Source organism: Nicotiana attenuata, unplaced genomic scaffold, assembly GCF_001879085.1.
Source record: "Nicotiana attenuata strain UT unplaced genomic scaffold, NIATTr2, whole genome shotgun sequence".
Classification (NCBI taxonomy): Eukaryota; Viridiplantae; Streptophyta; class Magnoliopsida; order Solanales; family Solanaceae; genus Nicotiana; species Nicotiana attenuata.
Window position 1 is genome coordinate 57522 of NW_017674944.1, and position 22587 is coordinate 80108.

Here is a 22587-nt window from a genome sequence, read left to right on the forward strand (position 1 = left end):
ATGAACGTTGTAGTTTGAAGCTTGAATTGTTCTTATTATTTTATCATATTGGTTTATTTATTCAATCTTGCGCTTAATTATTTGATTGCTTGATCACCAATTGAATACTATCTACGAATCTAGGATTGAACTCGGGAGAGGGAATTCTAGATTGCATATAAGATTGAGTAGAGCAAGATCTTAACTCTTAGGGGGAGCAGATTTGCGGTTAGGATAGGAATATACCTAATCGCCTTGCTTGATTACTATACGGGAATTATAAATGCGTTCTTGTTAATCCTAATTCCATAGGAATATAGGCGTTAGGTTAGCTTGAATAGGCGAGTTGTACTTCGGGAGAAGGCTACGAGCAATATTAACCCCGTCAATCAATAAACTAGATAAATTAATTAGACAATTTAGTTAGAAAACTCAACGGGATTGTTAGCTAACCCATAGCTCTAGAATATTCACTCACATTGAATTCGTCTCTATAATTCACCAACTTGTTTTCTTTGATCTCTTAATTTGTTACTCTAGTTTAATTTTAGTTAAATATTCATACGTTAGGATTCGCTTGAATAGATTAATTGTTTGGTTTAATTTAGTTGATAGTTAATCACAAGTTCCTGTGGGTATGATATCTGGACTTACAATCCTATATTACTTGTCGACCACATATACTTGCGTGTGCGTTAGGGAGCAACAGTATGCATGAGTTTACAAGTTATTTTGTGACGTACAACTAGAAGGAAAAATGAAAGATTCTGTTTCTGCTTATTTAGAACATTCTATTTTTCCGCGGAGTTCACTTTTATTATATCGACGTGGCTTGCATTGATATATATATATATATATATATATATATATATATATATATATATATATATATATATATATATATATATATGTTTTTGGACAATTATATGTCATGGTCTAAATTCTTGTGTCGAATGTGAGAGTTGCTAAGAGTAAAATATATTTTTGCCTCAATATCCTGTCGTGACTTGGCTAAGCATAGAGTTTAATTAAAAGTTAGTTGAAGAAATATTTAAATTAATTGTAATACAATTTTATTTAATTATAGTAGTAAGATTGTGTCAAACATCAAAGATAACTTCAAAACCAAAATGAGTGTAAGTGAATTATGTGCTACAAAATTTTGGAGTATGATAGAGATTATCTTACCAATTTCATCAATGAGACACTAGTCACGCTGAAAGATATTTATAGGCAATTACCTGTTCCTAAATGTAGTAAATCCCACGATTGAAAATCTAAACTTTTCTGGAAACTCTTGAATTAGAGGGGAAAAAACTTATTAAAAATACATATGAACGTCTGAAAAAAAGTATACAGTGGTTAAAACTTAAAAGGATAAGATTTTTGAAACTGATTGAAATACTACATTTTTCCTTTTGAGAAAAGGGGGTAAAGGAGAAGAATAAAAAGAAAAAGAACGTACTAAAGTGAATCAGTTCACCTATAAAAAGGAATACGTAGGCTAGAAGAAAAGTGAAGAACGGCAAAAAAAAAAGTCATTCCCCCATATTCTTCCTCGTCTTTTTTTAGATTGTAAAATTTATTTCATACTCTTTTTATCCCCTACTCATCAAAGAAGAGGATTAACAACGACAATAAACCTACCCTACCTTGAGAATGTACATAAACGGCTTCCGATAGATTTTCAGTTAAAAATAAATAAAAAGAAACGAATAACAACAAGCAACAACATCAATAATACTAAGAAAATCAGACACATCTAACTTACTAATTGATCATAAAATAAGATTACTGTTTGCCCTAAAAATCAAGTAAAAATTAAATTGTAATGTGGTTTTAAGGATACGTGATTCACTTAATACCAATTGATTAATTTAGAGATAAGTGATGAAATTGACAAGAATACAGAACAACCAATGTTCGGGCAGTATTCTCGAGCTGATGAACCCTCGAGAGTAGTAAAGCAAGAACAGTTAAAGAACAATAATTAAAGAGCAGTAAGCTGATGAGCAGAAGAAATAAATATTATATTGCCTTGATCTGTATGAATGTGAGAGGGTCCTTATGAATGATGGGGACCCCTCTATATATACTGGAGGAATCCTAATTGAGGTACAATTCTAATTACAGAAGTAAAATCCCATGATTGATACAAATAACCACCCTTGATTTGATCCGTTCCAAGATTTCCGCCGTGATATCCGACCGACTACGAATATTTTGCCTTTCCGTTATTGTGTTCCGCTCGAAGCTGGTCATATCCGGTCTCGATCATCGGGGACTTCGATCTCGACGGGTGCCTCGATCCCCGAACTCAGCACCTTGTTTCCGTGTTCAGGTCTGATCCATTACGAGGCTGACCCTCGATGCAGTTCTCTGATCTCGAAATAATAACAAAATCGGGAAAGCCCGATTTTACCCGTATACAGATAGCCCCCTCGTTTCTTAGAGTGCACGAACTGAGTCTTCGATTTCGTACATCGACCAATTATGATGCCATCCTCGTGACGTAAGCGATGGAGGCGACCGAAGCGTCGCGTCTGCACAGTTCTCAAAATCATTAATTAGCGTCAGTTGATGGTCAGCCACTGATGCCCTTGAACCGTCATTGCAATACTATAAATAGGTTCTCTTCATAATCTTCCCAAACTTTATTTTCAAAAACCTTTCTTAACCTTCTAAGCTTTCCTACTTTCTTCAAGTTTCTCAATTCTGAAAATTCTTCGGAATCCGTTTGCCAATCCTTTCCTAAAACAACAAGCTTCATCTTCTTCTTTATTTGAACTCATATAAAAATGACTAAAATATCTAAAATCGTTCCCCAAAAGGAAAAAGCCTCTTCATCGCGGCCGGCCGGCGATAAAACGCCGGTGGAGCCACGCATCGAGGAGTGCGTTCCTGGGTCGTACGACCTTACTTCCGATTTTAAAGTGGAGAAAACCTCGTCGGTCCCTAACCGATGCGAGCCAATGTTGAGATACATATGCTCGATAACTGAGGGCGATCTCAAACAAGTGAAGAAAGATTGCAACTGGGAGGGCAAAGAGGTGGTGATTCCTACCCTCCATGAGGATATCACTACTTGCGTGGAAGGGTTTTTAAGTGTTTGCACTTACCCTTTCACGCTGGGTCCCGTCGATCCCGTGATCATCGACTTCTGCCGCCAATACCAAATAACCCTAGGCCAAATCCACCATTCTTTTTGGCGCATAGTGATTTTGTTCCAATTTTTGTGAATAAGGTCGAGGGGATGCCTTTCACCCTCGAATATCTCATTAGATGTACAACCCCCGTCTCTATCGAGGCGGATTAATAAGGCTTCAGCGCCCGACCACAAAGGTGTTGTTCTCGAGTACAGACTAGCCCATGGATCGAGGATGGATGAGTTGGTTTGTCCGAGTGAGGACCTCCGACATAATCCCGACCGAGAATATGCCATTCCCCGAAGAATAGAACATGAAGCGTAAGTAGAACTTACTCATAGTTTTTAGTTGTTGTTTTGTTTCTTTCGCCTTTCTTCATCCACATCTCTTCTTACCCATATCTCTTCTTATGATGTAGCGGTTCCGTGGGTGCCTGGTGCAATCCCGGACCTCGAAGGCTGGGTTCGAAAGCTGGCCTCGACCTATTTGTATTCTGAGCGTTGTTGGCGTGATTTGGCAAGGGGCCGATGGGAAGCCAAGAATCACGGTAAGCTTACCTTATACGTTATTGGTGCCCTTCTCCGAAACGTCTCTTTTCACTTGTACTTAATTTCCTTTTATGCAGGTCTCGGGGCCGAAATGAAGTCGGTCCTGCCTGGGGAAGAGGAGGACCCGAAACCGTCTAAGGATAAGAAGAGAAAAAGGGTTTCGATCTCGAGACCCCGAAACCAAAGAAGAGCAAGACTCGCTAGCAGAAGAACGACGCCGCTGTCCTGTCTGAGGATGTAGTTCAACAGCTACGAGATGAAGAAAAAAGGATCATGAAGAGACTTCAGGCTGGTGGCTCGAAAGAAGAGTTTCGAGGTCCCAAAGACCGCTGGGCCGGTTATGATCGAAGAAGTTAAGCCTCGGGCTGAGGAGGGCTTAGAAGATGCCCCGAGCGGAGTCCCCGAGTCAGTGGGGGCCGATGTAGCCTCCCAGCGAGATGCTCAATCGGTGGATGTATCCGAAGGGTCCAGTTCCGAGGCCCTTTGAAATGAAGGGAATGCCCCAAGTGACTTGCTTGGGGCAATAGACATAGGTGATTCGCCGCTCCTCCCCTCATTCTCCGAAAGGCAGATTGAGAAGCTCGGGCCATGGGGACCCTCGATGCGGGAATGGACCACGAAGGGGAGGACCTTTCTATGGCTGCTTCACGGTGGTCGAAGATGTTCCCGATCTGGATGCATCGAGCATCTTTGACGAGGCTCATCGACTCCTGAGTCAGGTAAGTCCTAGCTCCCTTTATCAATATCATTTTTGTCTTTTTGTTTTTATCTTGTCTGACTTTACTTTCTTTCTTCGTAGGCCTTGGCGCTTCACCGGGAAGCATTTTCTAATCCCGAGCTGAGCTGGACCGATGTGAGGCCGATCTCAAGAGGCTCAGGGAGGAAAGATATGCCCTCAAAAAACTCTATGTGCAAAAAGAAGAGGAGATCAAGGACCTCCGAGCTGAATTGGCAACAGCCCATAAAAAACAAACCGATCTCATCGAACAGGCAACGTAAATTTTTACAGGAGCTTGACATATCAATTCGATATTGGTGACTAACACTTAGATCCTGCAGGTTCAGCAGAAGGCCGAGAAAATCGAGCAGCTTTGCGAGGAGGCAGAGATAAAAGAGGCAGAGACTTTAGGATGGAAGCAGAACATGGACCGCCTCGCCTCGGAGAAAGATACGGCTCGAGCCCAGTTTACGGTTGAACGTCAACTCCAAAGTGTGAAGGAGCAGATCCTGGCCCGAGCCAGGAAAATTGAAGAGCTCGAGGCTCGGTTGGCCGCTGAGCTTGCGAAGGCCGCATCTGTAGCGGAAAGAGTGAAGGCCGATGCGAAGGGCGGTCGTGGCCGTCTACCGAGCCGATGCTGAAGCTGCTCATGCTCAGGAAAAAGAGATTTCTGATGCTGCTCAGGCTCGAGTACTTCATGTTGCTGAGCACACCAAATGCCAATCTTGGAGAGAGACTCTCGAGGAGATCCACGCAAGCGGCTTCGACCTTGCTGCTGAGATCGAGAATGCGAAGGGGCTAGAGGCCGAAGTCGAAACTTTGCTCTCTGATGATGATGATTCCGGGAGCGCAAGTGGATCCGGGAGTGGAGAAGATGAAGATGAAGCTCCCAGGGAAGATTAGGCACTTAGAACTTTTTTCTTCTTTTTGGTTTTTTGTGTAAGACCCTGAGTGGTCTTTGTAAATACTCTCGTATATATGAAAGATCCTTTTTCTTTCCGATTTGTCTCTGATCTTTGTTTTGAAAATTTTGTTTTGTTTTCGCTTTATGATAATTACGATATACTTTAGGCCTTGCGAGGAATTTAACTCACTTTGTTGCCTCGTGAAGATTTCGTTGAAATCAGATTGTTATAATTTCTATAATCGAGTGAGTACCTGCTCGAACTTAGAGCGGTAAAAACCCTTGGATTTTGGTTAAGCGAGGGCGATCCCTCAAGCTCAATAATGTAATGTCCCTTAGGCTCTTTAATCGGGCCGATACGGCCTCAAAATAGTGGCTTTTTCCCTTTTTTTGTCTTAAAAGTTTAATTTGTTATGCCTTAGCATGAGATAAATCTGTATCCATTAGGATTTAGTGTTGTTAAAAAACTTTGTTATGCCTTAGCATAAGTTCGCTCGTGAGTTCGAACAATTTAGTACCCCTGAGGGTTGATGTTATCTAAACCCTTTTGTAATTTTGCCGAGGGTAGCCTTGTTTAACCGGTTTTGTGAAAATGTTTGAAGGCATGTTTAATTACGGAATTCGGACGTCTCCGAACCATGATATTTTGGCTGTAGCCTTTAACTTGATATTTGCCCATTGGGCTTGTTTCTCGATTATACTTCAAACTTGTTCGAAGAATCAGTCCCCGAGTGGGGTGGCCGTGGCCTATAAAATCGAGGATTGCCTTTTTCAAGGTCTTAAGATCAACAATGTGAACATGTCGATTCTCGGACGATAGTCCCCGAGTACGGGGTTAATTTCTCAAGCTTTAGTTGCGATTGGCTCTTGAGCCGATTTCCGTGAAATGTCGTAAGTACGAAATTGTAAAGTAAAAATTTCACTAAGGCATGGAACATCTGATAAGGAAAAAATGCTTCTTTCAATATATCATTCATGCGTACATGTTTTGTCATTAGGGCTCGGGAAATCTACATGGGCACGGTTTCTTTGACCGTTTGACCCTTTACAAAAAATTCCCATCGAGACCCTGTTGATACGAAGCATCTTCTTTGAAAATATAACATCTGAGGTGATGCCCCCCAGTATTCGAGGTTGATTGTAAAGAAGCCCCGGATACTTGAATTGTCCCAGGTAGCACATACAGTTGTTGCCTCGTTAAAAACCTCGCCGGAAAAACCCATTTGGGATAAAAATGGATCTAAGGGAAAAAGAGTGCAACGTGTGCTTTAAAACCTAAGGTTTTTGTGTTGAAGAGCTTCTCGATGTCTTCGATCGAACACCTGCAATGAGTTAGCACCAGATAGAAATGAAAAGGGAGAAAGTCATACCTTAGCAACAATATCGTTTGAGGAGTGATATGTTCCAATTGTTTGGCAATTGTTCGCCCTCCATTGTGCCGAGTTTGTAAGATCCCTTTCCGATGACACCGAGGACTTGATATGGCCCTTCCCAATTTGGGCCGAGTTTCCCTTCATTCGGATCTCGAGTATTGAGGGTGACTTTCCTCAGAACTAAGTCCCATATTTTGAAGTGTCGAAGATTGATTCTTTGATTATAATATCTTTTGCCTCGCTATTTTTGCAGCCATTCGAACGAGGGTGGCTTCCCGTTTCTCGTCTAACAATTCGAGGCTTGTGCTCATAGCCCCGTGATTTGATTCTTCCGTTGTGTATCGAAACCTGATGCGTGGTTCCCCGACTTCGACCGAGATCAGAGCTTCAGCGCCATATACTAAGGAGAACGGCGTTGCCCCGGTACTGGATTTTGTCGTTGTCCAATATGCCCAAAGGACTTCGGGCAAAACTTCTCTCCATTTCCCCTTAGCATCATTCAATCTTTTCTTTAGGTTTTGAATGATAGTCTTGTTCGTTGATTCGGCCTGTCCATTCGCACAAGGATGCTACGGCGTGGATAATATCCTTTTTATTTTGTGATCCTCGAGGAACTTTGTTACTTTGCTGCCGATAAATTTTTTTCCGTTGTCACACACTATCTCGGCGGGTATCCCGAATCGACATATGATGTGATCCCAGATGAAGTCTATAACTTCCTTCTCTATGACTTTCTCGAAAGTCTGTGCCTCAACCCATTTAGAGAAATAGTCAGTCATAAATAAAATGAACTTAGCTTTACCTGGGACCGATGGCAGAGGACCTACAATGTCCATCCCCCATTTCATGAATGGCCACGGGGATAGGACTGAATGGAGTTGCTCTCCGGGTTGGTGGATCATCGACGCGTGCCTTTGGCATTTGTCACATTTTCGAACGAACTCCTTAGTATCTTTTTCCATACTGTCCCAATAATATCCTGCTCTGATGACTTTGTGAACCAGTAATTCGGTGCCGGAATGGTTCCCGCATGTGCCTTCATGGACTTCTCGTAGAACATAGTCGATGTCCCCTAGTCCCAAATATTCTGCCAATGGTCCATCGAATGTCCTTCTGTATAATGTTCCATCTTCAACCAATGTGAATCGAGTAGCTTTTGTTCGTAGGGCCCTCGATTCTTTAGGGTACGATGGGAGCTTTCAGTTTTTCAAGTACTCGATATATTTATTCCTCCAATCCCAAGTTAAGCTTGTGGAGTTTATCCTAGCGTGACCTTCTTCGATCACAGATCTCGAGAGTTGAACAACAGTCCTCGAGCTGATTTTGTCCTCCTCGACTGATGACCCCAAATTTGCAAGAGCATCGGCTTCACTGTTCTGCTCGCGAGGTACGTGCTGCAAGGTCCATTCTTTAAAACGGTGCAAAGTTACCTGTAGCTTGTCCAAATACCTTTGCATTCTATCCTCTCGAACCTCAAAGGTTTTGTTTACTTGGTTTACTACCAGCAAAGAGTCGCATTTGGCTTCAATGACTTCCGCCCCCAAGCTTTTAGCTAGTTCAAGACCTGCAATCATGGACTCGTACTCGGTCTCATTGTTAGTCAACTTAGAAGTTTTGATGGATTGTCTAATAGTGTTGCCCGTGGGCGGCTTCAAAATGATGCCTAGCCCGGACCCCTTCACATTCAAAGTGACGTTTGTGAAAAGGGTCCAAACCCCCGACGATGTACCTGATTTTAACAAGAGTTCCTTTTTGACTTCGGGTACGAGGGTTGACGTGAAATTGATCACGAAATCTGCTAAAATTTGAGACTTGATGGCCGTTCGGGGTTGATATTCGATATCGTACCAACTGAGTTCTACGGCCCATTTGGCCAATCGGCACAATAGTTCGGGCTTATGCAAAACATTTCGAAGCGGGTAAGTGGTAATACAGATATGGGGTAACATTGAAAATACGGTTTTAGCTCTCTAGAGGCGCTTATCAATGCAAATGCCAATTTCTCTAAGTGTGGATATCTAGTTTCTACTTCTCCTAGAGTTCGACTTACATAATAAACAGGGAATTGCGTACCTTGCTCTTCCCAAACCAGGACACCACTTACCGCGATCTCCGAGACTGCCAAGTATAAGTAGAGTTTTTCATCTGCCTTTGGAGAATGAAGCAATGGTGGGCTCGAGAGGTATCGCTTCAATTCTTCTAACGCCTGTTGACATTCTGGGATCCATGCAAAATTGTTCTTCTTTCTGAGTAGAGAGAAGAATCTATGACTCCGATACGACGATCTTGATATGAATCGGCCTAGATCAGCTATCTGCCCTATCAGCCTTTGCACGGCTTTAACGCTGTCCACGATGGTGATGTCTTCGATAACCTTGATTTTATCGGGGTTGATCTCGATTCCCCGATTCGACATCATGAATCCAAGGAACTTGCCCGAACCGACTCCGAAAATGCATTTCTCGAGGTTGAGCTTCATGTTGTATTTTCTCAGTATCTCGAATGTTTCCTGCAAATGTGTCAAATGGTCCTCTGCGCGCAGGGATTTAACTAGCATGTCATCCATATATACTTCCATTGTCTTACCTATTTTTTCTTCGAACATTTTATTTACTAGAAGTTGGTAGGTAGCTCCTGCATTTTTTAGCCCGAAGGGCATTACATTATAACAATATGTTCCATACTTGGTGATAAATGAAGTCTTTTCTTGGTCTTCCGAGTTCATTTGAATTTGGTTGTACCCGGAATAGGCATCGAGAAAACTAACGATCTCGTGGCCGGCCATGGCATCGATCATGCGATCGATGTTAGGCAGTGGAAAAGAATCTTTAGTACATGCCTTGTTTAAATCCTTATAATCTACACACATCCTAAGTTTGTTCCCTTTTTAGGAACTACGACTACATTGACTAACCATTTGGGATATTTCACTTCCCGAATGGACCCTATTTTGAGAAGTTTAGTTTCCTCGTCCTTTATGAATATGTGTTTTACCTTGGACTGTGGCCTTCTCTTTTGCTTTACCGGTCTGAACTTTGGGTCCAAACTCAGTCGATGAGTGGTGATCTCCGGCGGGATCCCTGTCATGTCAAGGTGGGACCAAGCAAAATAATCCATATTTTTAATAAGGAATTTAATGAGTTTTTCCTTGAGCTCGTGAGTTAATCCCATGCCCAGGTATACCTTTTGATCGGGCAGGTGCTCGATTAGTATGACTTGCTCCAGCTCTTTGACCGTTGACTTTGTGGCATCGGAATCATCTGGGATTACGAAGGTTCGAGGTATCGTATAATCATCATCATCGAAAGTTTCCTGCTGTTCCGATCTGGTCGAAGCCGGCGATTGTGGTTGCTATTTGACCTTCTATTTTTCCTTTAATTCTGGTCCCTTTGTTGATGTTAGAGTTGATACCGATATCACCTCATCGATTGCAAACATCTCTTTGCTTGCTGGTTGCTCGCCGTACACCATTTTGACTCCTTTCGATGTTGGAAATTTCAAGACTTGATGAAGCGTTGAAGGTACTGCCCTCATATTATGGATCCAAGGTCTTCCGAGCAGTGCATTATACCTCATATCTCCTTCGATCACGTGGAACTTCATTTCTTGAATAGTTCTGGCCACGTATACTGGCAACATGATTTCCCCTTTGGTGGTTTCACTCGCCATGTTAAAACCGTTAAGCACTCAAGCTGCAAGCACGATCTGATCCTGAAGGCCGAGTTGCTCCACGACCCTCGATCGAATAATATTCGCCGAGCTACTTGGATCAACCAACACACATTTAACTTGAATTTTATTCATAAGGATAGAAATTACCAGTGCGTCATTGTGAGGTTGTTCGATCCCTTCTGCATCCTCGTTGTTGAAGGATAAGGTATCTTCTGGTAAGTAATCCCGGGTACGTTTCTCCCTTGTGATCGTGACTTTGGTGCGTTTAAATGTTGGACCCTAAGGGATATCGCCCCCACCGACAATCATATGAATCACGTGTGGTGGTTCTTCCTGTTCGTTCTTCCAGTTCGCATCCCTGCCTCTGAAGTGATTTTTCGCTCGGTCACTCAAGAACTCCCGAAGATGACCTTCGTTGAATAAAAGAGCTACCTCCTCCCTTAGTTGTCTGCAGTCTTCGGTTCTGTGACCATGGGTTCCATGGTACTTGCATGTTTGATTTGGATTCCTTTGAGCTGGATTAGTCTGTAGGGGTCGGGGCCACCTAGTATCTTTGATTCGTCAAATGGCTGACACAATACCTGAAGCATCGACGCTGAAGTTGTACTCTGATAACTGTGGCGCTTCCTTAGGCTCGACATGTTTATCGAAGCCACTCTTACTCATAAGCCCTCAGGAATTTTGACCTTGATCATTCCTTCGGTCATTGCGAATGGGATTACGTCCTGATATGTTGTTCCTACGATCTGCGCCATAAGGTTGGTATCGATCTCTGTTCGATCGGGGCTCTCTATCGATGTCTCTTCGAATCCTGCCTTCGGATCTATTTGGGTAAACGGAACCGGACGGGGCTCCTAACTGATCATCCTCGACTCTGATTTTTGACTGGTAGCAATTATGCACATCGGCCCAGGCCACCGCTGGATATTCAATCAAATTCTGCTTCAGTTGACGTGATGCTACCGAACTGTGCTCGTTCAGAGCCTGAGTAAAGGCTTGGACAGCCCAATCATCGATAACCGGGGGTAGGTCCATGCGTTCCAACTAAAATCGAGATACAAATTCCCTTAGCATTTCATTGTCCTTTTGTCTCACTTTGAAGAGGTCCGACTTCCTGGTCGCGAACTTTATTGCTCCGGCGTGTGCCTTTATGAACGAATTGGCGAGCATGGCGAAAGAATCGATGGAATTGGGCGGCAAATTGTGGTACCATATCATTGCCCCTTCGACAAAGTTTCTCCAAATTTTTTCAGCAAAACGGATTCAATCTCATCATCTTCTAAGTCATTTCCCTTTATCCCGCATGTGTACTTGGGGATGCCCGGCATACGAAACTTCATAGGAATGGGCTTCGGAGCCGCACTTTGAGGAAAACGCTGTTGCACGAATTTCTTCAAATCCAAACTCTTTAGGATCGGGGGTGCCCCCGGTATTTGGTCAACTCGTGAGTTGTACGTTTCTACCTTTTTGTCATTAGCCTCGATTTTCTTTTCACCTGATTCTATCCGTTTCGTGAGCTCCTCGAGCATCTTCATAACGGCGGGATCAGTCCCAGATCCATTATCGTTCAATTTCTCTTGTACTGGTTCAACCCTATGAACAACTTCCTGCGATGTATCGAGTTTAATCCTGCTTGGTGCCCGATTCTGGAGTTGTGCTACTGCAGCCTGCTGAGTTTGTAGCATGTCAAATATCATTTGAAGGCTAATTCCGCCTTCTTCACTATTTTGTGTGTTCCGATCAGCTGCTCGAGTGTCTCTGCGGACGTTGTTTTTAGGGTCGGCGCCTAAATCTCCACGAATGGCGACATGAGAATTGACATTAACCGGATCCACGGCCTGTGGTGCGTCGGGATTGATTGGAGGTACTCCATTTCCTGGGGCGACTACGTGCTCGTTTTCGCCATGAAGACCAAGGTTGGTGTCAGTGTGAGTGGGTACTACTTGAGAGTTTGACATGTTGATTCCTGAAATCAAAAAATACTCACAAGAAAAAGCGTAAAAGCGGTGTGTCTTATGAAGGCTAAAATATTAAGCAATCACTATTATCCTTACCCCCACGGTGGGCGCCAAACTGTTTACCCTAAAAATCGAGTAACAATTAAACTTGTAATGTGATTTTAAGGATACATGATTTCAATTAATACCAATTGATTAATTTAGGGATAAGTGATGAAATTGACAAGAATATAAAACAAACAGATGTTCGGGCAGTATTCTCGAGCTGATGAACCATCGAGAGTAGTAAAGCAAGAACAGTTAAAGAACAACAATTGAAGAACAATAATTAAAGAGCAGTAAGCTGATGAGTAGAAGAAAGAAATATTATATTGCTTGATCTGTATGAATGTGAGAGGGTCCTTACAAATGATACGGACCCCTCTTTATATACTAGAGGAATCCTAATTGAGGTATAATTCTAATTACGAAGTAAATCCCATGATTGATACAAATAATCGCCCTTGATTTGATCCGTTCCGAGATTTCCGCCGTGATCTCCGACCGACTATGGATATTTCGCCTTTCCGCTATTGTATTCGTTCGAAGTTGGTCATATCCGATCTCGATCGTCGGGGACCTCGATCTCGACGGGTGCCTCGATCCTCGAACTCGGCACCTTGTTTCCGTGTTCAGGTCTGAGCAATTACGAGGCTGACCCTCGATGCAGTTCTCTGATCTCGAAATAATAACAAAATCGGGAAAGCCCGACTTTACCCGTATAGAATTACCAACAAATGTCACTCGATATATCATTAAATCCATTATATTCGGTTCGTTCTATTTTATACAGCAAGTCAACAAAAAAACAACGATGACTTTCCGTTGTACTACACTATGCATTATTGACTCGGAGATATGCTTATGTTAATACAAAAATCAAATTTGATAAGTGCGATTTTAATGCTTACTTCCCAAAAAACGAATTTCCCCATACCGCCATAGTTCTTTTATTTCGTATTCATATTCTGTTGTGCAATTTTTTTCAATATATGCTCGTAATGCTTGTTCAATTTTTCTAAAAATTCTTAGTATAAAATAATTATGCAAGCATTTTAATCAAATTATATGCTTATAGGATAAGCAAAATACACAACTACACTAAAATTGAAAATAATGTTCATCTGTCTTTTCTCTTACTATAATAAACTTTTGATAAATCTTTCCTTTCAAAATAACAAAAGAGATTAAACTGTTATAAAACTTAGCTCAAAGTAATAATATAGAATAGATAACAATGTAGAGAGAAAGAGAGGAGATAATCTTATTTTTTTTATGTATTCAAGTGTGTACAATGTGATGCCCAAACCCTCTATTTATAGGATGATATAGGTAATACAAAGAGACTCCATAAACATGGTATTAACTATTGAGAACATGGGGGAAGATCATGGAGGTGTGGGAGTTACATCCATAATGGTAAGAAGTAGTGGGAGGTTAATTAATGGAGAAGAGTAGTGGGTGTTACTCCTTTAGGAGTTATGGACATCCACCATAATCAAGTATTTCATAACACTCCCCCTTGGATGTCCAAAGATAATGTGCCTCGTTAAAACCTTACTAGGAAAAAACCCTATGGGAAAAAAATCCTAGTGAAGGAAAAAGAGTACATATATCTGTAATACGCTTTATTTGCTGCCTCGTTAAAAACCTTGCCAGGAAAACCCAGTGGGATAAAACCTTAGCTAAGGGAAAAAGAGTACAGCACATATTTGCCTGCCCCTAATGAATATATCACGACGAATTCCAAGCTTGTCTAACAACTTCTCTAATATTGAGATCGGCAATGCCTTGGTGAATTATTCCGCCAAATTATCACTTGAACGAATTTCTTGAATATCTATTTCATCATTCTATTGAAGATTGTGTCTGACAAAGAACTTTGATGAAATATATGATTTATTCAGTCTCCTTCAATATTCTTCTTTTAATTGAGATAAGCAAACATCAGCTTCTTCATTATTATTGGAATCTTCTCTTCAAAAAAAAGTCACACATCTTGTGAAATGATAATATGACAATTCCTCACATACAAATAGATTGTTTGAAGAACGGACTTCAATAAATGCCTGCATTTGCATAAACAACAAAACCTTGACAATATTTGTTAGAATAAACAAATCTATATCAAGGCTTCTTTTTGCAATATAATACTAATCATATTTCAATATCTCCATATAGCATTTATACTTTCAGCTGTTGGGACTATTCGTCCAACTTCATATTTTTCAGATAAAGTCAATTTTCATTGCATATTTTTCATTTGGCCAATCATTTATCTGTCCAAATTTCATGACAGATTTGAGCTCAAGATCCTCGTCAATATTAAATATTAAGCGCTACATTATATTAACAACATCGTCGACGATCATTTTATATCGGTTCCATCATCGCACAATAAAGACATAACTTATCGAGATCTCATTATTTTCAAGTACCTGAGCCTCTCCCATGAGGTCTTATAGAGTGTTATGTCATGGTGCTCTTATAAAGCATTTGCCTCCTTATTATGATCATCTTGAACATTTGCTCCCTCCTTCTTCAAGGAGTTTTATCTTTGGAACCGATTTGTCTATTACGCTTCATGCGTGCCATAAACTCTATCCATCATGGACGTTATTCTATTTGGAGCATTAGCAGCTGGAATATGACATTTAGCTTTTGGTCAGCAAATGCTCCTGGCAATATTTTGGAAATGAATTATCACTTGAACTTCAAGTTCACATAAGTTCACATTTTCTTGTACGAGGATCTAGATGTATTCATAATAATTCATTCCACGTATCACTGTTTCAGCTGCCCATTTTCTCCCCCTAATGTCGGGATCACCAACACATTTTTCAACCTTCTTTGGGAACCCATCTTTGTGCATTGTGGCAACACAATTAAATCAGATAGCACATCCATATTTTTAGATGGGAATATTTGGTTCCTGACCGTGAACCAATTGTAATTTATCATAACTTGTTGGCTAGATGCGTACAAGTGCTGTTGTATATTAAATAATACACCTCATACCAAATTTTTATTTGGGAGTTTTGTTCTCATAACAAATGGTTTAGCTATAATTGGAGGCATACAATTTCTGCTAAACCAACTTGATTTAAACCAGCATTATCAAGATAAATTATCATATATATTCTGGAACTATGCTCTAATAATTTGAGCAAACAACCTTGCAAAACCAAAGTGCAAGTTGATAACAAACGCACATGTGACCATACAATAGATGCATCTATTAAAATCATATAATAGTAAACGATCCACATGGCAGGTGATTGGGCCCATATATATATCACCTTCTATTCGTTCCAGAAATCAAGGGTCAGTCCCAACCTTAACTGGTATATCATGAGAATAAGCAGCACAAGAGAATTCTTGAAGAATCTTCTATTTCTTCAATATATGCCAATGTGAATTCTCAATTAATTTTCGCATCAATTAACCGGGATGGCCAACTGGTCATGCCAACTGAAATTTATTTCAGTAAACATTTAATTTACTATGGCATGTGATTTCATATCATGCTTATACATCTGTAGTACAAATAGAAGAAAAATTGAGTAACCTTCATATTTACCCGATATGTTATAGTAATATGGAGCTAATCGATCTTCCTTTCATTTATAGTTTCAATATGCCAACCACTTTGGCTAATACATTTGAAACTTAAAAAGTTTCTTTTGAGACTTACTACAATATCAATGTCATGAACAATTTTATTCATCCGGGTAGTAACAAATTAGCTCTTCCGGAGCTCTTAACTGATTTTGTACTACAAGATCTTTTGTCACACCATCCATACGGTGAATGTCTCCTTCACGGAGAAAAGCATATCATAATAATTGTCATGGTCAAAATCATCATAAGCAAAATCATTTCTTGCTTTACTTTTGCCTTTAATAACTTTTTATAAGGCATGTCAAATTATTTTTTGGCGTACCACATGTACGCGACCAATTACATATTCATGTAATCACATAGTAATGTTCATGATCTTTCTTTCTCTCAAACCTCCCGTAGAGGTGAGTTGTAGTATTTATTCAACCATGCATAAATACATTCTTGTGGATAATTTGTATCATATATATATTTTTACACTCACTTTAGGAATGAGTCTGCATTTACAATGCTTATCACAAGTCGCATTCTTTCAAAAAAATGGACTATAATCATCTGAGCGTGCCTCATATTTACAGACCATATTGATACACAATTCCTTCACATATGAAGGATTATTTTGAGAAACCTTATTATTCTCCTTTTTACGATTACCATAATGATGACTATTATTATTTTGGTCTTTGGCACACCACTTTCATTGAACAACCACTTGTCTTCATTTAGACTTATTATGCACCGCTATCACATTCACTTCAAGAATGGAGCAAATCAAGTGGGACATTTCATGCCTTTTCATGAAAGATACATTAATTTTCTTTCATTATATAATCAATATGGTGCATTAGGGCTCAAACCCAATGCCTTACCCATATAAAGACATGTTAGACAATAATGAGTTGGGACTCGAAGTCAACTCTTATCATTATGGTGTACCAGGACCCGAACCCGATGTCTTACCCCCCCATGTTGCGGTGGAACTTAAAACCTTCCGTCTTATCCTTAACCTTCGGCATAATAGGCCATAATGCATCACCCTTGATCATTTAATCACGGGGAGCCTTAAATAACATTTCCATCAATTGCCAAAAAAATAACTACCCATGGACATGTATAATACACATGCAAATCAAAAGATTGGCTGCAATAGTACAGAAACTTAAGTCAACATTCATATTACAATCATCTAATGTGAAAAAGAAAAAATGTAAGATCCCACTTGGCAGAAGAAATATCATGGCAAAATAAATAATTTTGAGATTAGTACAGCTAAAATATGAATGAACTAGAAGGATGTAAACATATCTTGTATTAGCATCCATTCCAGTGGCTTCCATCAATTATCAGACTTCTATTTTTGTTTTGTTTGATAGCCACTAATTGTGGTATAAGGATAGTGCACAATATATGCCTTTACGGAGGTGTACAAAAATAAAAGCATATTTAGTTGGAGATTCGTGCTGATAACGTGTTATAAAACTTAGTTCAAAGTAATAATATAGAATAGACAACAATGTAGAGAGAAAGAGAGGAAATAATCTTATTTCTTCTATGTATTCAAGTGTGTACAACGTGATACCCAAACCCTCTATTTATAGGATGATATAGGTAATACAAAGGGACTCCATAAACATGGTATTAACTATTGAGAACATGGGGTAAGATCATAGAGGTGTGGGAGTTACATCCATAATGGTAAGAAGTTGTGGGAGGTTAATGGAGAAGAGTAGTAGGTGTTACTCCCTTAGGAGTTATGGACATCCACCATAACCAAGTATTTCATAACATAAACAACATGAAAACAAATACAGCAATTATAGAAAGAAATCTCGTGTAACACTGGTGTGAAAACAAAGCAAGTAATAAAAGGAAAAATATCCTAACAAGAGTAAACTTGGATAATTACAATTCAATAAAAATGTGAACGGTCAAGATTTTCATAATCCTATTAATGGAAGGATTAGTAGCTCATTTAAAACTTCGCACAATTTACGAATTGCACGAAACTTGTTAAATTCCCTATTTCAACGCCGTGGTTGTATATAGACAACCCCATATCCTCATTCAATCTTCTCTTTACCATTCCACCATCTTTTTAAAAACCATATTTTACCCATTCACATCCTTCTTCAACTTGTTTTCTACCTCTCTTCCTCCTCCTACACAAATTCTGTTTCCCTCAATATCTGTATATATATACAAATAAAAACTCTGCAATAACCCAAAAAAAGATCAAAACAAAAAACAAAAAACCATGGCTTTTTTCAGGTCGTTCTTGTTCTTTCTTGTCACCTTATTTGTTATTTCATCTGCACTCGACATGTCCATCATTAGTTACGACGAACAGCACGGCCAGATGGGGACAACACATCATCGTACCGACGATGAAGTCAGAGGATTGTACGAATCTTGGCTTGTTAAGCACGGAAAGAATTACAATGCAATTGGAGAGAAAGAGAAGCGATTTGAGATTTTTAAGGATAATTTAAGATTCATTGACGAGCACAACGCTGAGAACCGCTCATATAAACTTGGGTTGAATCGATTCTCTGATCTTACCAACGAGGAATACCGTGCTATGTTCGTGGGTGGACGGTTGGATAGAAAGACGAGGTTGATGAAGAGCCCTAAAAGTAACCGTTATGCTTTTAACGCCGGTGAAAAGTTGCCGGAATCCGTTGATTGGAGAGAGAAAGGCGCCGTTGCCCCTGTTAAAGACCAAGGCCAATGCGGTGAGTGTTTTTCCATCGTTTAAAACTGTCTTATGAAATAAAGCTCTGTTATTTATCGTAAACATGTTCTTTTTGTTGTTTGTTTGACTAAGAGGAAGCGTTTCAATGGAGGGTTGACAAGAGTCTTAGGTCAAAAGTTTTGATTTTTATGTTGTGTTTGACCTAGGTTGTCGTCTTATCCAGTCAATGATCTGCTATTGGGTAGCTATGATTCTGTTTTCATGGTTATTTCAGTCAACGAATTTGAGAAATAAATTGCTGCTTTGTTCGGTAGTTGATTTTCCTGATATAGTATTTTGTCCCCTCTTTTTCTAGACGGTGAAATAAAGTTTGAATTTTTATTGCTTTGGATGCTAGTGTTCTCCCTAAAATAGTTTCTTTATATGGATATAATCTATGTATATATATCCATATACATAGATTATATATTCATTATACATAATTATACACATATAATACATAAATTATGCATACACTATACCTCCACCTACAGAGGTGGAGCTAGCCTATTAGGTGCGGTTCGGCCAAACTTAGCCACTTTTGCTTAAACACTCTATTTATATTAGAAATTTATTAAATATGTATAATTATTTAATTGTGAATTCAGCAACTAAGACGAGCTGTGGGTATAGAGGCATATTAAGAATCCATAAACTTGAAATTCTGCATCTGCCTCTGTCCATGGATATTTTTGGTTTAAGCGGTTTGGTGAGCGGCTATTTGGTTAATTCTTCCCGTAATTTGTTTTAAAAGGCAGATTTATGATATGGGTGTAATCAGAAAGCATGAAGATTAGATTAAAAGGTCAGTTTATATATTTTGCTTTTGCAAGTTGATCAGCTTCTTTCTCCATTCTAAATCAGAATTGGCCACAATTTTACGCGATATAAATTAAAATTAAGCCAAGTGTCCTAGGTGGTTGCCGTTTGATCTTCCTTTGATTATGAGGAATCCCATATGTCGATTGGTTAGATCATATATGTCAGTATATCTATGTTATATATAGAATCCTCGTTTGGAATTAGAGCTGAACTTGCATATTATTTTCTAATGAAGGGAGTTGCTGGGCATTCTCAACGGTTGGCGCTGTTGAAGGAATAAATAAAATTGTAACGGGTGAATTAATTAGCCTGTCAGAGCAAGAGCTTGTTGATTGTGATAGGAGTTATAACCAGGGATGTAATGGCGGTCTCATGGACTACGCCTTTGATTTCATCAAAAATAACGGTGGCATTGACACTGAAGAGGACTACCCTTACCATGCTCAAGATGGTACTTGTGATCCATACAGGGTAAGTTAACCATACTTGTGATCTAAATATTATTTACTATTTCATGATGTCAGTCTTTATAGCAAGTAATTAATGGTTGTTGCTGACAAATGGTCATTCAGAAAAATGCCCGAGTTGTCTCCATTGATGGGTATGAAGACGTTCCAGAAAACGATGAGAAGTCGTTGATGAAGGCAGTGGCAAATCAACCTGTTAGTGTTGCTATTGAAGCCGGTGGCAGAGCTTTTCAGCACTACTCTTCGGTATGAAAACAAATGTCTTGATGTATCCTTTTAGTCCATCTAGACTAATGTCTAGTTCTGAATATATATGTTATTTGTACCTGAACTCACCGACTCTAAATTCTGAATTCGATATTGCATTTTAGTATGCATGTGTGCCTAATCTGCAAACACTGTTGCATTGTGCCTTGTTTTACTACGTAAAGCTAGTATACTCATTTACACTTCCTTTTTTTTTTTTCAATTCATGCAGGGTGTTTTCACTGGATATTGTGGAACGCAACTAGACCATGGTGTAGTTGTAGTTGGTTATGGAACAGAAAATGGCGAAGATTACTGGATTGTGAGGAATTCATGGGGTCCAAACTGGGGAGAAAGTGGTTACATCAAGCTTCAGCGCAATTTCGCAAATTCTACAACTGGAAAGTGTGGAATTGCAATGCAGGCATCTTATCCTCTCAAATCTGGTGCAAATCCTCCTAATCCTGGTCCATCTCCTCCTACTCCTGTAACACCACCAACTGTTTGCGATGAGTACTATAGCTGCCCACAGGGCACTACTTGCTGCTGCATTTATCGATATGGTGAATACTGTTTTGGCTGGGGATGTTGTCCTTATGAGTCTGCTACCTGCTGTGATGATAACTACAGCTGCTGTCCTCATGATTATCCTGTCTGTGATGTTGATGCTGGCACTTGTCTAATGGTAAATATTTTCTACCTTCCATTCACCTTTTTTCCCCTTTATAATAACGGTCGTTAATTTCACCGGTTACGTGCAATATTCTACCAGCACATGATTAATTGGATAACTTTGTCCATCAATACTTATCCAAATATCTTAGGCCTTGTCTTATATCATTTTCATCCGCTTCATTGACCGCTAGACCAGTCTTGAGCGCAAATTTAGCTCTTTTTCTTTATTTTGCTCTTGTATATAGAGGGTTCAATCATCAATTCAAGATTACTTATCACAATCTTTTTATCTTTTTTTTTGTGTGTGACAGAGCAAGAATAATCCATTGAAAGTAAAAGCATTGAAGAGAGGTCCAGCTAAAGCAAACTGGTCAGGGATGAAATCTAACAGGAAAGTGAGTTACGCTTGAGTAATTTAGGACGTGGAGTTGAAGGCAAAGGCTCGTGTTTAGAAGAGCTGCTCAATGTGTGGCTGAGGCAGAGAGAGGGGCTGTTTCTGGCATATGTTGATTGGTTTAGTTAGTAAAGTTTTTTTTTTTTTTGGACAAAGTTTACTTAATGTAAATATTCATCTTAAATTTCTGAATGAAAATTCAAGTACTGATTGTGGATATTGTGTTGTTTTACTTATAATTACCATCATTACTTATTGAAAAGCACTTTCATGTCTACGACGAAATGATTTTTCGTCAGTCTATTTTATGATGATCTGAAATGCGAGAAATAAAATATAACTTTAGTATACTGAAGCCTTATTTTATTATACTGAATTACAACTAAGAAAAAATGTGCTAACACATTGCGGAATGTTGTTCCTAATGCATATTTACTAGTAACTTTCTTTTAGAAACTGTGTCATGCTTTATCAATATCGATGCAAGCTTATATTAAAAAACTTGAAAAGCGAGTATTAAAATGCGGTGAATGTATGCCTGAAAGAATATTACAATATCTTATTAATTGTAAAGATGTTGAACATTTCGTGCATTACTCGAGTGGTGTCTTTTTAATTTATACTCCTATTAAGTTTGCTTTGTTTCTACCTAGTGAAGTATCTTAATTTGACACTTTCCCACTTCGAGTTGTCAATAAGACTTCCTTTTGCCTTGTACGAGTGAGTATTAGGCTATTATTAGCCACTAGTAGTCGTACCCGCGCGATGCGCGGTCAATATTAAAAAAAAATGTCACTTTGTTAATTTTTCGATGTTACATTTGAAATTATCACAATTATTTGAGTATCCTATTATATATAAATAGAATAGATATTGTCTAAATTTTAATAAATAAAATCTTCATTAAATTAAAGGGACTTATATAGTCATCAAATAATTTTTTTGTTATATATTTTTATTTATTATATTATCCAATATTTAGTATAATTATATTATTAATAGAAATTACGACACTTGTCATTATAACATTTCTTTGCCTCTCCTATTATATATATATATATATAGATATAGATTTCTTTGACTCTTCTATTATATATATTATATATTATATATTATACATATATTATATTATATTATATTATATTATATTATATTATATTATATTATATTATAAATTATTTATACAAATAGATTTTTCATTTTATTTTAGAATAATGTTAAAACTCCAATTTGAAACTACTCCCCAATATGAATTAGTAATTCATTATTTTATTTAATTTTGTTTTTTATTTTA

At 38.9% G+C, this 22587-nt stretch overlaps 1 protein-coding gene across 1 annotated transcript; it reads left to right on the top strand.

Annotated features, from left to right (window-relative positions):
• Nucleotides 1–17700: 17700 nt before the first annotated feature.
• LOC109219490 (probable cysteine protease RD21B) lies at nucleotides 17701–21513 on the top strand. The gene is made up of 5 exons (XM_019383955.1): nucleotides 17701–18690; nucleotides 19747–19982; nucleotides 20084–20224; nucleotides 20457–20909; nucleotides 21211–21513. The coding sequence occupies exons 1-5, from the start codon at nucleotides 18213–18215 to the stop codon at nucleotides 21307–21309; spliced, it is 1407 nt and encodes a 468-aa protein (XP_019239500.1). The 5' UTR covers nucleotides 17701–18212; the 3' UTR covers nucleotides 21310–21513.
• The last annotated feature ends 1074 nt before the right edge of the window (nucleotides 21514–22587 follow it).